This window comes from Dermacentor silvarum, chromosome 8 (assembly GCF_013339745.2).
Source record: "Dermacentor silvarum isolate Dsil-2018 chromosome 8, BIME_Dsil_1.4, whole genome shotgun sequence".
Classification (NCBI taxonomy): domain Eukaryota; kingdom Metazoa; phylum Arthropoda; class Arachnida; order Ixodida; family Ixodidae; genus Dermacentor; species Dermacentor silvarum.
In genome coordinates, this window is record NC_051161.1 from 135,915,919 (window position 1) to 135,931,846 (window position 15,928).

The following is a 15,928-nucleotide window of genomic DNA, read 5'->3' on the forward strand; positions in this document are numbered from 1 at the left end:
AACCGTAGGGTGGCACAATCAGTTTAACGATGCAGGCATGGGACTACTTTGTGAAGCAAGGATGCAGCAACCTGGGGGCTTGGCGTCGATGCTACGGGAAATCGCGCGGGGTCAAACACGCATGTGAAAGCTGCCAGAGAAAATCGCTCTGCGACGTCGCGCGCGACAGAACGATTTTTTCGCCCCAATCGCACCATGTCAAACGGCCTATTGGCGTAGCCGCACTATAATAAAACGTCATTGTTGCTACCCACCAATCGGTGTATCCGTTGTCTGTGGCGGTTACACACGACACACGTGGCGCCGAAGGGGTTCACGATAAACTCCCTCCGGAACCTCAAGGTCGCTCCAGGGAGCGTTCCGATGGTTTGGCGCCGCTGATATGCGTCGCGCTTGCGTTTAGCTTCTCTTGCTCGATCGTCCTCGGTGGCATTGGCTCGACGGCGCCGGTTCAATTGACGCTGTTGCACGCGCCAGGCTCGATGCGGCGAGGTCTCGTCGGGGGGAGCGGGGTCGGCGCTCGATGTTGTTGTCGGGCTGGGAAAAGCGGCAACGGCGGTTCCACGTTGGCAGCGCGCCAATTCCCGCTTCTGGGCTCGCCGTGCACCTCGTACTGCCACGGCTCCTCTTCGGAACGTAAATCTGTGTACATATGGCCTGCTACGCCAACATACCAAATCCCACCTGAGCGCCAGCTTCGCTGGACTTCTCTCATCACAGGGTGGAAGGGCTCTGTTTTTTAGATGCGAAGCAGCTTATGGTCGGGGCTATGCCACTCCCTCCCTCCCTCCCTCCCTCCGCCGTGAGGCGTCCACACCCGCACTGCGCATCCTCCTCCCCCTCCTTGTCTCATCTCATCTCCTCTCGGCATTCCTCCTCTCCTCTCCGACGCTCCTGTCTTCTCCGGATATAATTGCGCAACGGATTGCGCAACGAATGGCAACACCTGCAGCTCCGCGCGCGATAATGTGAAGCAGCTTAGGTTAGAGGCGCGACGGTGGGCGCTGCATACTCCGCTGGGGGGCGCCACTGTAGCTCGCGGTTTAATGACGCGCGCGCGCGCTCCGCTCCTATCATTCTCCTCCCGCAACACCGCGATGACTGCCACGGACAGCGCCAGCGTCAACGCCAGCGTCAGCGCCGTGGACAGCGCCGCGGAAAAGAGGGCTCGAGCCGCTGCACGAAACGGCAGCGGCGACACGCCGATCCAGAACTTCGGGCTCGCGAAGCCGAAAGGAAACGTCAACGCCACCGAAAAGCTGCTACTGATGCAACGATGGCTCGCGTAATGGGAACTTGAATGGACCCCACGGCTGCTTCGCATACTACTCAGGGTTCCCCTACGGGAAGATTGATTGAATAACTTTTGTGCATGATCAAACATGCGGGAAGATGGTGTAACTTTTTTTTTACTTGGCGGGAACAGCGCGTGTATGATTTTAAAATCACGAAGAAGACCTCCGTGACTGGGAGACTTGCAAGCAGTAGCGGCGAGATCTCTTGGAAAAGCGTTGGGTCGGAAGGAAATCGCCAAGAAACAGTTGGCATCACGTGTTCAAACGTCCACTGAAGGTTCATCATCATCATCATCAGCCTATATTTATGTCCACTGCAGGACGAAGGCTTCTCCCTGCGATCTCCAATTACCCCTGTCTTGCGCTAGCGTATTCCAACTTGCGCCTGCGAATTTCCTAACCTCATCATCCCACCTGACTTTCTGCCGTCCTCGACTGCGTTTCCCTTCTCTTGGTATCCATTCTGTAACCCTAATGGTCCACCGGTTATCCATCCTACGTATTACATGGCCTGCCCAGCTCCATTTCTTCCGCTTAATGTCAACTAGAATATCGTCTACCCCCGTTTCTTCTCTGATCCACACCGCTCTCTTCCTGTCTCTTAACGTTACTCCTAAGATTTTTCGTTCCATTGCTCTTTGTGCGGTCCTTAACTTGTTCTCGAGCTTCTTTGTTAACCTCCAAGTTTCTGCCCAGTATGTTAGCACCGGTAGAATGCAATGATCGTACACTTTTCTTTTCAACGACAGTGGTAAGCTCCCAGTCAGGATTTGGCAATGTCTGCCGTATGCACTCCAACCCAATTTTATTCTTCTGTAAATTTCTTTCTCATGATCAGGGTCCCCTGTGAGTAATTGACCTAGATAAACATATTCCTTTACAGATTCTAGAGGCTGATGGGCGATCCTGAATTCTTGTTCCCTTGCCAGGCTATTGAACATTATCTTTGTCTTCTGCATATTCATCTTCAACCCAATTCTTGCACTTTCTCGATGAAGGTCCTCAATCATTTGTTGTAATTCCTCTCCATTGTTGCTCAATGGGACAATGTCATCTGCAAACCGAAGGTTGCTGAGATATTCGCCATCGATCCTCACTCCTAATCCTTCCCAGTCTAAGAGCTTGAATACTTCTTCTAATCATGCAGTGAATAGCATTGGAGAGATTGTGTCTCCTTGCCTGACCCCTTTCTTGATAGGGGTTATCACGTAACTGAAGGTTACGTCGCCTATAAACAGGCGTCCTAGCACTCAGCCGCAAGGCCGACTCCGAAATGGCAGAGTCTGACAAAGTCGAGCATGTCCTAAAACGTATGGCCGATGACGCCTTCAATCTAGTGATTTGTAAGAACTGTACTTGGGTGAACGACATCATCGCGAAGTGCAAGTGTTTCGAGCAGGTGAAAAGCCGTCGTACCTATCAGTCATTTGCACGGCTTCGCAATACGGCTGCAACATCATCTTGTGAAAAACGACAGGGCACTCCTTCGCTAGAGCAGCAGCCTTCAGAGCAGCTGTGCGCCGTAAGCTGGAAACCATGTGTCTCACCTCTGTACTTGTCGGCTTTATACCCACCTGTCAACCATACGTGAGCTACAATGGTTTCCCTTGTTCAGGCTATGGTGCGCCAAGAAGTCGCCAATGTCGGCTTTCAGTCAGTTTGCACCGTGGCCAGTTTCCGTCCAACCGAACGTCCTGTACATACCCAAAATTAATGGATACCTCAAGGTTCTCGCAACACGGCAGAGTGGCGAACGCCAGTATTTGCTTCAGTTGTCGCCACGTTGGTCACGTCGCACAATACTGTCGCAACCGCTGGCCCTCGATTCCGTTCTCGAGCAGCTCTCGTCCAGACGGTAGTTTTCGCAATTTCCAGCCGCAAGCCGAGCCGAACCTACACGCAACCGACAGTACGACCACATGGCGCCGTCGTTTATCGTCGCCGAGCAGTCACCAGCCCCGTCCGCTGTTATCCAGCTCACCCCAGTCCCGTCGCACGTCGCCGTCGTTCCTACCTGGGCACATACCTCCGGAAAACTAAATGATGTAGCTCGCGGAGGTGACGCTGCATTGCCGAAGACTCCGCCAAAGCCTCTCACCCTGCCGACTAGACCCAACATAGTCGATGTAGAAGTTGACGGTGAATAATGCCCAGGCACTTGTTCATACTGGCACGGACGCTGGTTAAAAAAATGGCCGCCATCCCACCCTGCGAACGTGAATGTCCAGCGAAGCTGTATCAAACACCACACATGGTCGAGCATTGTATTCACGCTGTGCTTCTGGTGTCTTTAATTTCCATGGTCTACCCATGGCAGTCTTAGAATGAACGGAATGACTTGCTAGACGGGTCTCCCTTTTATACATGCAAGCGTGGTGCCGTCACTAAGTATATATATATATATACATATATATATATATATATATATATATATATATATATATATACTCCGCTGTAAGCCTGATTGCACAGCAATATTTGCCGTTTGGCTTCCATTGTTAACCTGGCGTTTTGTGTTTACGCCACGAAATTTTACGACCAACGAGTGGTATGCAGCTTCGCTGTGAAAATTATGCGTGGCTCTGCTTACGCAAACACCGGCGACCAGCGGAGCTGGGGAAAGCCTAGTAATGTAGTAGCAAACCACACACTTAGTTTCCTGGTGCTCAGGATTTCTTCGCGATGTTCTGCGTAGTATCGCGATGAATTCAACCGACCACGTTCACAAGCCTCCGGATCTTCATTTCTTCGCCTACGCGAACTGTCGTCTTCCCTCAATCTAAACTCTGGATGTTCTCTTCTGCGACGCTTGGTTTCAGCTTCCCTATAGCTCTCGCTTCAGTCTCTCAGAGGCATTTAGTGTCCAGTTGTCTGGTCGAAACCTGCCGAGCCGCCGCCTGAAGGCATCGCTGCAGTAACGGACACCAGACGCGTTTGGCGCGAACGCGGGGAAACGCGATCGGCGTCGGCAGCAGATCTACGCATCCCACTACCACATGCCTCACTCCTCTTGTCCACCTCACATCCGTTATGCTGCGCGATGTAATTTTTAAAGATGATAGTCTTTCTTGGGAAACTTAAACGCTGAAAATTTGGTCTGTCTGTCTGTCTTTCTGTTTGTCTGTCTGTCAACCGATTGAGCCACCCGGCCAAAGTTGGACCACTTGCTTAAACTGGTACGGCTGTTCATACTTGTGAACGTTATCGATCAAAAAGTAAATATTACGCATATGTCAGGCGCAACATCACTAGGTAAATATTAGGAGGTGTGTTCCTTTAATAGAAAATACATAGATACGTAACTCTAAAGACCCTAGTTTTTTAAGCTGCGCTGAAAATGCCATGCTATGCGCGCCGACGAACGATGTCTGCCACGAAGGGAGGGAACCTTCTGCACAAGCTCGTGTTTCCCCGACTGCGCGCCGACGAGCGCCCTCTGCCATGGAGGAAGGAAACCCTCTGCACAAGCTCATGTTTTCCGATGTATTGCCAGATGGCGTCCATGTCTCACGCAGCGCCTCCTCAATTTTATCAATGCCAGCCAGATGCGGCCGATTCAACATAAAGGAAGCGCTGTCTGAGGCAGGGCAAAACATAAATGGCCGCTTGATGAAATACAACCCACTCTACAAGACATGCCCAGACAACGCAGGGAAAAGACCGACGACCAAATTGCAGCGGAGAAGCGCCGGCGTGCCGACGCTCGTCGTCTCAAGCGTGCCCAGGAAACGTCCGAGCAACGAGCCGAGCGGCTAGCGCAAGGAGCTTGGCAAGCGAAAGCGAAGTGCCTACAACCCGGTTTGGAACGGCTCTCGACCACGTCTTCCAACGCGGGCTAAAGAACGTGGAAGTACTGAAGTACGCCTCCTACTTCAGCGTACACAGACCTCTGCTCTGCTTGGTTGCCAATGCGTCGGAAGACGAGGGATGTCATGGTGACACTCAGTGTGCCAGTGGTACCAGTGCCACTGTGGAACGTGATCGTGCCTCACACCCTGGCGTCACCGGAGACGGGAAGGCGTCTACTTCGGCGCACCAGTAGTACATGCGCACAGCCATTGACCCTTCCACGCAATAAAATACATTCATGTCTCACAAATGGTTCTTGTTTGCAAACTATCATGCTATACAGTATACCACACGCGACCGAAACATTGCTGACATATCGTGGAGGTACGAACACATGGCATGCCAGCAGTGATAATGCGGTAAAATGAAATCTGTTCAAACAAACCTCCATTGCATTTATCATGCCAGGACGGAAATGGTACGAGAACAGCATCACGGGTGGCCGCGGATCAGACCAGCACTCATGTAGTACGGCCGGCAGAACACTATCGTCTTTCGACGACATTTGCAGCGAAGCACGCAGATACGCGGCCATTTTTATACTCTGCTTCACTCTCCCCCAGCTCTCTCCTCTGCCCAGCTCGGCGAAGCTATCGCACAGCTGGTATGGGGTACGGTGTTTTGTGTTCACGCCACGAAATTTTTCGACCAACGAGAGGTATACAGCTTCCCTGTACAAAATAATAATAATTATGGACGCCTTTCTTACTGTTTCTGTTTTTATTAGTTATTACAGTTAACACGAGTGAAGTCGTAGGCTCAGTTTGAGCGGTGAATTAAATTTTATGCGTAAGTGTCAAATGACCCATTGAGCGAAATGCAGCTTCACTAACCTGACACCTGGGAAGGTGCGAAGCATGCAGTTATGCCGCGCTAATGGGCTCGTACTGCTTTAAGCAATGACTCATTGTTGCATAGTTGCGGCACACGTGCCGTGTATGCCGAATACGACAGCACTCAGTTGGAAGGTTGGAACATGAATGTTTATTGCTTCCGCCAGGGAACGTATATATACGAAAATGAAAGGGGGAAGGGAGGGCAAGGGAAACGATAGTAGAAGAAACCGCACGCGCCGCCAGCGCTTGCGAGGCAGTTTGATTGTGACTGACGTCACTTTACAACATCTCTCTTCCCTTAATACTGGAGTCGCTGTACTGGTTTTCTTTGACGTGTAGAGCGCCGCAAAGCTTGGGGTAGGCTGTCGGGTTCATCCGTGGCAGCGTTGCTCGCTGCGAGATCCGGTTGGATTTCATGGTCTGGTTCGGGTATGCCCCCTTGTTCAGCTGACGGTCTCGGCGATTGTGGGTAGTCACTAGGAGTACCTGTTCTTGATGCTTGATTTCCCGCTTCTTGATCTGTACCAAGCGGTGGCGGCGAATTTTCCCGCTTCCGCACCTGGTCAACATGTCGTCGTACTGATCCGGCCGGCGTTCGTATGGCAACCATCCGAGAAAGTATTTTGGACTGTACAATTCCTGGCGTCCATTTTTCTCCCGTTCCGAAGTTGCGGGCGTACACGTCAGCTTCAGGTGATGACAGTTGCCAATCGTCTGGTTCGTTGGCTGGCCCTGCGTGTACAGGAGGAAAACATGTATCTAACCGGGATCGAATTTGATATCCGAAGAGCAGCTCTGACGGTGATTTTCCTGAGTGGTTAGGTGTCCTCCTGTAGTTGAAAAGCAGTCTGTTCAGCTTATCATCCAACCGCCCCTCACCAATCTTCTTGAGGCCGTCCTTAATTGTTCTGACTGCCCTTTCTGCTAGACCGTTTGACTGGGGGTGATATACGGCTGTGCGCAGATGCGTTATGTTGTTCTTCTTGACAAAAGTAGCGAACTCGTCACCGGTAAACTGAGCTCCATTATCCGAGACGATGGTTCGCGGCACGCCAAATCTGCAGAAGATAGCGCGCAGGCAGTTGATAGTGCACGAAGCGTTGGCTTGTCGTAGTGGCACAGCTTCAATCCACTTGCTGTATGCATCCACGATAACGAGTATCATGTTCCCTGAAATAGGACCAGCAAAATCGATATGAACCCTTGCCCATTTTTCATCAGTAACGGGCCAGCTCTTTGGTGTTGCTGTTGCCGGCATGGGCAGGTTTTGAACACAGTTCTGACATGATGCTGCCACTCTTTCTATGTCGTGATCTAAACCTGGCCACCAGAATGACGATCTGGCGACCGCCTTCATAGCGGACGATCCTTGGTGCGTCTCATGCAAAAGGTATAAGACGCGACGTCGCGCCTCCATCGGAACAACTACTCGACGGCCCCAGTACAACAACCCGTGAGCCAAAGACAGCTCCAATTTCTTGTCAAAAAAATGGTGCGATATTCGTGTTGAGGCTTTTTGCGCAGGAGGGCCAACCGTTCTTAGTGAATCGCATAACTTGACTCAGAGAAGGGTCATCTGCAGTCAACTGCCTTAGCTCCTCAACCGACACAGTTCCCTCGTCGAACCCAGCCAAGGCTAGCAGATAGTCTGGTGGATCTCCTTCTGGTAGTTTCGGCTCAGATGTACGTTGCGGCAGTCTACTAAGAGCGTCAGCGTTGAGGAGTTGCTTACCAGGACAGTATTGAAGCTGATAGCGGAATCCGCCCAGGTACAGTGCCCAGCGCTGTATTCTAGCGGCTGCCAATGCAGGAGTTGGTCGGTCCGCCTTCAGCAGGCCCAGGAGCGGCTGGTGGTCGGTGACCAACACGAATTCTCGGCCTATGAGGTAATCACGGAATTTGGACACTCCAAATACAAGAGCAAGGGCTTCTCTCTCAAGCTGAGAGTAGTTCTTCTCAGCCCTGGTTAACGTTCTAGAACGGAAACCAACGGGTTTATTGGTCTTTCCGAATGTATGGAAAAGCACGGCACCTATTCCGTCCTGTGAGGCGTCACACTCTCTAGCTTGAGGGGTTTCTCGGGATCATAGTGAGCCAGCACTGCCGCTTCCCGAAGGCATTGTTTTGCATCACTAAATGCTGTTTCTTGCGCATGTCCCCAGAACCAACGCGTGTTGTTCTCCAATAACTTGTACAGCGGTGCAAGTAAGGAAGACATGTTAGGCACAAACTTCGAATAAAACGTAATCATGCCCAGAAACGACCGCAGCTGCTGAACATTTTGGGGGTTGGGGGCTTGCGCGATTGCTTCAACATGCTTCTCGATTGGATGCAGACCTTCACGATCGATTTTATGACCCAGATACGTCACTGCCTCTTGACGAAAGCTACATTTCTCAAGTCTGAGCTTCACTCCGTGCTCACGAAAACGCTGCAGTACTTCTCGTAACTTGCCGGCGCTGCCATGCTTTTCCGATACCAAAACGTCGTCGAGGTAAGCTTGAACACCTGTCAAACCCTGCAGAACTGTTTCTATCTTCCGCTGGAAAATAGCAGGCGCGGAAGCTATGCCGAACGGCAGTCGGTTGTAACAGAACAAACCACGGTGTGTATTAATTACGCACAACTTCCTTGTGTCCTCGTCGAGGGGAACCTGGTTATAGGCGTCTCGTAAATCCAGCGTACTGAAGCAGTCCCCCCCGTTCAGGCATGCGAAAATGTCATCAATGATTGGCAACGGGTACTGCCCCAGTTCACAGACGGGATTCAATGTTACCTTGAAATCGACACATATTCTAACCGTGCAGTCTTTCTTTATGATAGGCACAATGGGGGTAGCCCACTCGGCGTGCGTTACAGGTGACAGTATTCCAAGCTTTACGAGCCTATCAATTTCTTTTGAAACTTTGTCGCGTATAGCAAACGGAAGGGAACGGGCCTTACAAAACTTCGGCGTGGCTCCTTCCTTGAGCTTCAAATGGACAGGGTGCCCGTCGATTAGACCCAGCTCGGTGCTGAAGACGTCTTGGAACTCTGACAGGACAGCATCCATGGTTGGGGTACGGCTGCTTCCTGGACCAGGACCTTGTTGCACTGATACGTTGAGTACCGAGGATCCTGCATCGCTGAACTTGGCAATCAAATCTCGTCCGCAGAGGCTCGGACCTGAACAGTTCAGGACTATCAAAGAACTCTTGACCTCCTTGTCGTTGTAGAACACCGGCATACTCAATTTCCCCAATACTGGCAGCTCTCCAAGATAACAGGACAGTTTGATGCATGCGGGTGTTAATGGCGGCCACTGTTCACGGTTTTTCTCAAACAGCTCTCTGGACACGACACAGACGGGTGAACCGGTGTCCACAATCATGGGTACGTCAATGCCACACCATGTGAAAGTACGACGAATAGGAGGTGACAGCTGACCTTTCGATGGCGCGGTTAATGTCCAAATGTGCGCATCGTCATCGTCTACTTTTTCCCTTTTTACATCCGCTGTTACTGCGAAAGCTTCTCCTTGTCTGCATTGTGAACGTGCCTTTAAGCGTCCTTTTCGCACGTCGCTTTGGCGCATCTTGGCCAGATGGCCGTATCCACCGCAGCGGTAACACCTAGCTTTCGCCCAGCCGCAAGCGTTCCTGTTGTGTTTCTTGCTTCCGCAACGCCCACATTCTAACACCGACTCATCAGCATGCGCTTGGCCTGCATGAACCTTGAGCAAGGGAACAAGGTCGGCAGACATCTGCTTTGTATCCTTTTCAGCTGCTTCTGCCGATATGGCAATTGCTTCGGCCTCCCTCAACGTTAACTCCGTTTTCGCTAGTAGCTGCTTCTGCAAAGCGTTTGACCTGACTCCACAAACGATCCTGTCTCGAAGCATCCGATCTAACATGTCACCGAAATTACAGCCATCCGCAATTCGGCGAATTTCAACGACGAACTGTTGAATGGGCTCACCTTCCAACTGGCAGCGATTGAAGAACCGGAAGCTCTCCGTTATCTCATGACGCTTGGGGTCGAAGTAGTCATCCAAAACTTTGACTGCTTCCTCGTACGTCAGCGAGTTAGGCTTCCTCGGTGCAACCTGTCCTGCGAGCACTTGCACGGTGCGCGTACTTAATGCAGCTACCAGCAACGCCCTCTTCTTTCCCGAGTCACTGACGCCAGTTGCCTCGAAATAAGCTTCTGCCTTCGTGATGTAGGCCTTCCAGTCACACTGGTCGTCGTACTCTGGCAGCTGGTGATGAGCCATGGTCGGTATACTCGCGGCCGCTGTTTCCCTTGTTTCCAACTTGACTGCCTGGCTTACTTCATCCTTCACTTCGAGGGTTCTACCTGGCCTCGTCGCCACTGTTGCATAGTTGCGGCACACGTGCCGTGTATGCCGAATACGACAGCACTCAGTTGGAAGGTTGGAACATGAATGTTTATTGCTTCCGCCAGGGAACGTATATATACGAAAATGAAAGGGGGAAGGGAGGGCAAGGGAAACGATAGTAGAAGAAACCGCACGCGCCGCCAGCGCTTGCGAGGCAGTTTGATTGTGACTGACGTCACTTTACAACACTCATAACGCCGTAAACGCGGCCTCCCCTTTACGACGACAGAAGAGAAGTGAAATTCTACGCGGGAATGATGAGCGGCAACGCATACAGCTGTGGAAGAGGACGACGAACGCGGGAGCGCTCGGCACTCGCGCCGATTGCTTAACGTGACTGCCGCAGGAGACAGGAGCGCGTGCCGCTAGCTTACCGTCACGGCGACGACAGGAGACGCCGACAGCCCGAGCGGCCTGTCGCGTGCATTGAAAATGGTGTCATCCACCGCGGCGCCACCAGCCGGAGCCTGTTGACTAGGATCGGCATATAAAATGTCTTGGCCGTTTCCAATCCGCTAATGCCGCCATGATTACCAACGTACCAGGTGGTGACGCATCTCCCGCTGAGATCCGTTCTCTCAATGGACGTAGCACCACTGAAGACGCTTCTTCCATGGTTGCCGTCGACGCCTGTATTGCAGTTGACTTTGTGCCTGCACAGCGCTCACAGCTGCTTCATCTGCTTCAGCCGTTTCGTGCCTCCTTCGACTTCGCACACTGTTCTCCAGGACAAACTTGAGCTATACAACCTGGCTTCGACACTGGATCCCACCCACCCTCGCGCCAAGGGCCTAATCATGTTCCCGCCACCGCACCGAAGGTTATTACGGAGCAGGTCGACGATAGGCTTTCATCGGGGCGGGGTGTCATTTGACTATCCCACAGCACCTGGGCCTATCTCGTCGTCCTCGTCCCAAAGAAAGATTGTTTTATACGTTTTCGGGTTGACTATTCGCAATGCACACGAACTACAGGTGGCGCGCGAGGCGATCCATTATGGCGGACCAAGAGAGTATCAGAATAGGCGACTGCGGCGTCCGTGTGGTATCACGCCGGGCTTTTTCTCATCTTTCTCGTCGCATGCCGAGTGTATTCTTATTTTTCAGATTTTATTCTCATCGGCTGCGGAGTGCCGCTGCATAACCAAAAGCGTGCATAACGAGAAGTGCGTGCGTGCTTGTTATTTTATGACTCATGAATTTACTCGCGAAGCAGCGACGATGTTGCACCGCATCAGAACCGACTCCGCGTACATCCCAGCTTGGTTATTCAAGACTGGGCTTTGCGCTTCCCCACTCTGTGCCTTCTTTGGTGACATTAGCGACATCAAATATTTTCATTCGGCTATGCACGCACTTTGACACAGAAAGAAAAGCGATGGTCGACAGTCTGCAAAAGGGCGGTCTTACGCACAGGACCTTTGAAAACGTCGTTTTCCCCGGAGGGCCCGCGGCAATTAGGAAGGGAGCGCAACGACTGCTGATAGCCTTCCTGCGAGACACGGAGCTCATCGACACTTGGTGACACACCCCTGGTCTCAACCCGAAGGAGGATCAGGCGGAACAATTGCCGGCTATGTATGCCAGGCTAACCCCGCCTGCTTCAACATCAGCACCACCACCACCTACATACGGCCCTTAACCTTACTGAAGCATATATGCGACGCGAAGCGTATCTAGGACGAACGTTACGGCTGGAGTGCAGCGTTTTCGGTTTAAACCAGAAAAAGACCACTGATCTTGTTTTGAAATCAATCAAAAAAGGTTAGTGCAAGCAGATATGCCACAGAGCTAGCGATCGGCGCGAAGCTCTGAACCTAGTTACGCACCGTTAGTTACGCTCGAAAGCCAGACACCCGCTGCCTAAATGGCTCTACAAATAATCAACTGTCGCGAGAGCGTTCGGGCAGCCTTATTTGCAAATATTCGGCTGTAGCGGTAGCTTTCGGACGTCGTAAAGCATCGGTGCGAATGCGTTGCCTTGTCTTTTCGTGCTGCATTGAACGTGCCGTTCACGTAAGCTACAACTACCCCATCGTAAAAGCGTCATGGTAATGCTTTCGTGAACAATGTCAGATTAGCATTCTGCTAACCGATGTTGCCCCAGAAGAAGTCTTCGGCGACGAAGTGTGCGCTACAAACTTTCATTGGCGCAGTAGTCACAGGCTTGCCGATCCGGAGCTTCACCGCCGACTTCTTTTTAACATACGCATCCAGCGGAAACAAACGAAGGCTTATCTCATCCTTCGCCGCTCGGTTGGTGCACTGAGGCACGCAGCACTTTTTTTTTTCTTCCATGGCGTATGCAGGAGCGGTTAACGAAACAGAGACGCGCCCGCGCATAGAGAGCCACACGGTAACAATGTGCCATTGACTGTGCGGATACTCTTTGCAATATTTCTCTCGCTGGCCACTACGCGGCGCGACCGTCTGTGTACATTGCGAATTGACGACTGAATAACACCACTTGCAAATGTGTCCACTATTTTTCCCGAATTGAGACACGCTAGACAACTTAAAAGACGCACAATGTTTTTTGTTGTCATTACACTTACGAGCTGGCTCCTGTCAAGTTCCATTAACGAAAGCTGATCACTCAAAAACTACATTTGTCATGCCAGATGGATTGTACGAGCTCAACGTTATGCCCTTCGGACTTTGTAACGCGCCTGCTACATTGGAACAAATGATGGACAACATCTTGCGTGGCTTACACTGGCCTACATGTCTTTGTTACCTTGAACCCCATCGTTGTCTTCCCTCCTGGCTTTACGACGCACCTCTTTCGCCAAGAACACGTGCTCACATGCCTGAGACGCTGGCCTACAACTAAAACTTAAAAAGCGCCACTTCGCCGCATGGAAACTGACTATTTTAGGACACGTGGTGTCCAAGGAAGAAATTATTCCTTACCCTGCAAAGCTTCGTGCTGTCACCGAGTTCCTTAAGCCCACGAACATGCAAGAACTTCGAAATTTCGTCGAACTCTTTTCTTATTTCCGGCAATTTGTTCGCAGCTTTGCGACAATTATATTTTCCCTTATTGAACTCCTTTGGGCGAGTTCCTGTGACCTGTCTACATTGTCCGAAGAATGCGACACCGCTTTTACCATCCTTCGTCGTATTTTAATGCCACCTCCAATTTTACGTCACTTTGACGCTAAGGCACCTACCAACGCCGATACACACACTAGCGGTTTTGGTCTCGGCGTTGTTCCTGTGCAAACTTCAGCTGGAACGCGTCGAATACGTCGTCGCATATGCCATCAGCAAACTTACCAAAGCCAAATCAAGCTAGAGCGTTACAGAAAAGGAGTGCCTTGCTTTCGTGTGGGCACTCGGCAAGTTCCGATCTTATCTCTACGGCTGCCCTTTTGACTTGGTTACAGACAACCACGCGCTTCATTGGCTTTTCTCCTACAAAAGACCCATCCGGCCGTCTTGCTCGCTGGACTGTTCGAATTGAAGAGCATGACATACGTGTGGTATATGGATCCTCCCGCAAGCCCTCTGATTCCGACGCTCTTTCCCACTCTCCCCTACGATGTGACGCCACTGACTGCCTTTGCATTTCTGGTCCCGCGTTTTCCTGGATCGATGTCGACCCTATCGCTTCTTAACAGTGACGTGACTCCTGAATTGCCCCCCTCATAGACTAGATATCCCGGCAGCCCAATCTCGCGGTACCTCTCTCGCTTCGCAGTAAGGGTTCTCATTTCGCCGTACGCAATCAGTTACACGCCAGACACTCGTAAATGGCATCTCCGGCGGCCGCATTTCGATGGGGGTGAAATGCGAAAATACCCGTGTACTTAGATTTAGGTGCAGGTTACAGAACCCCAGGTGGTACAAATTTCCGGAGTCGCCCTCTACGGCGTGCCTCATAATCAGATCGTCGTTTTGGCAAGTGTAACCCCACAATTTTTTTAATGGCATCTCGTCAATCCAAGAGAAGAAGGCTGTTGTATCTTCGTTTGCATCTTTTGTTCACATATCAAGGCATGTGCATGCCTAGTGTATTACCGCTGTCACAAACTTTGCCTTCTCTCACAACTCCCTTCCCTTGTCGTCAACGAGCGCTTATTAACACGCTGTTGTTCGGCAATAAACGTTTTCTTGCTCGTTGCATCTGGCTTGCCGTTCGTGGTTGCTTCAGTGGCGACGAGAATGGGATAGCCACCCCCCCTCCCCTTCGCCTCTCGGGCCGCATCCTTAGAAGCCATGGCGGGATACGCAAGCCCACCCCAGTTCGAGGAAGCTACTGACCAGTGAACGGCTTATCAAGTAAGAATGGAAGCTTTCTTCGAAGGCAATGACATCACGGACAAGTAGAAACGGGCGTTGCTGGTGGCCCGGCTTAGCACCCACACCGTGTCCGTCGTAATCCGACGGTGCGAACCAAGATAGCTGAATGAACTGACGTACAGCTAAGTACAGGATGTGTTGCAGAAGCATTTTTCGCCAAGCGACAACGAGATAGCCCCGTCCTACAATTTTTTTGGCGCAACCAAATGCCAGGCGAGCCAGTAAGGGATTTAGTTGTGTCGATTCGGCAATTAGCGGACACCTGCAACTTCGGCTCAGCGTTAGACAGGATGCTCCGTGACCGGATAGTTTGCGGTCGTCGAGATTCCGCGGTACGTCGTCAACTGCTCGCAAAACCGTCCTCACAAAGGCGAAGCAGAGCCACTTACCTTGGCGACGGAAATGGCAGAGTAAAACCTGAAGACTTTTCGAAGTGCACCTGAGGATGAAGGCGCGCACGCGATAAGCGGCCGAGGTGCACGGAGCGAGGGTTGGGAGGTGAAGTCCCCATGCTTCAGGTGCAGAAATAAGGGACACTGTTCCGGGGCATGTCGATTCCGTACATCAAGGTGCTACCAGTGTCAGCAGCGAGGTCATATCGCGGAGATGTGTCCAAGCGGCAGAACAAGAGGAAATACAACGTGGCAACGACAGGAAATAAATGCGATTCAAACCCCTGATGAATCCGTTGACGATCTCCGGGCGGAAGGTATTTTTCAGGTCGGAATCGCAGATAATTTTCTGGGGAAAGTTAGTGCCGTAAAGCCAATAATGCGCATCCTACATTGGAGCGGAGTGCCGATTACGATGTAGTTAAACACAGCATCTCCGGTTTCCATTGTAACTTTATTGGTTACATGTAATTGGTTACATTGTAACTTAATTGGTTACAAAGTTACATGGCCGAAATTTCAGACGTCCTCGCTGAAGCTGACATATTTCCTCGCTACACTGCCGGTGCGCGGCCAGTTGCAGCTCGAGGGGTCCTTCGGCTTGAGGACCACGAAGGACGTCGTGACTGTGCTGGGATGTCCGAGTCCAAACCTGTGTGGCCGTGACATCATAGGAGCGTTACAACTGCTCGGGGAGCCAGTGCTCAGCAGGACCACTTCGACCGACGAAGATCAGTTGACCGCCAACGTTGGAGGTGACAGTGGTATAGACAGCTTGATGGAGGAATTCGCCGACCTGTTTAAACCCGTGTTTGGAAGCGCAAAGGGGCAGCCCGTTCATCTGCCTTTGAAGGATAATGCAGTGCCCAAATTT

General features: G+C 51.5%; 1 protein-coding gene across 1 annotated transcript; it reads right to left on the reverse strand.

Moving 5' to 3' along the window:
- Positions 1-6,278: 6,278 nt before the first annotated feature.
- On the reverse strand, positions 6,279-15,173 carry LOC125947728 (uncharacterized). The gene is made up of 5 exons (XM_049672984.1): positions 15,052-15,173; positions 9,938-10,527; positions 8,924-9,052; positions 7,713-7,835; positions 6,279-6,712 (listed from the first exon to the last, which is right to left on the reverse strand). The coding sequence occupies exons 1-5, from the start codon at positions 15,171-15,173 to the stop codon at positions 6,279-6,281; spliced, it is 1,398 nt and encodes a 465-aa protein (XP_049528941.1).
- Between the last annotated feature and the right edge of the window lie 755 nt (positions 15,174-15,928).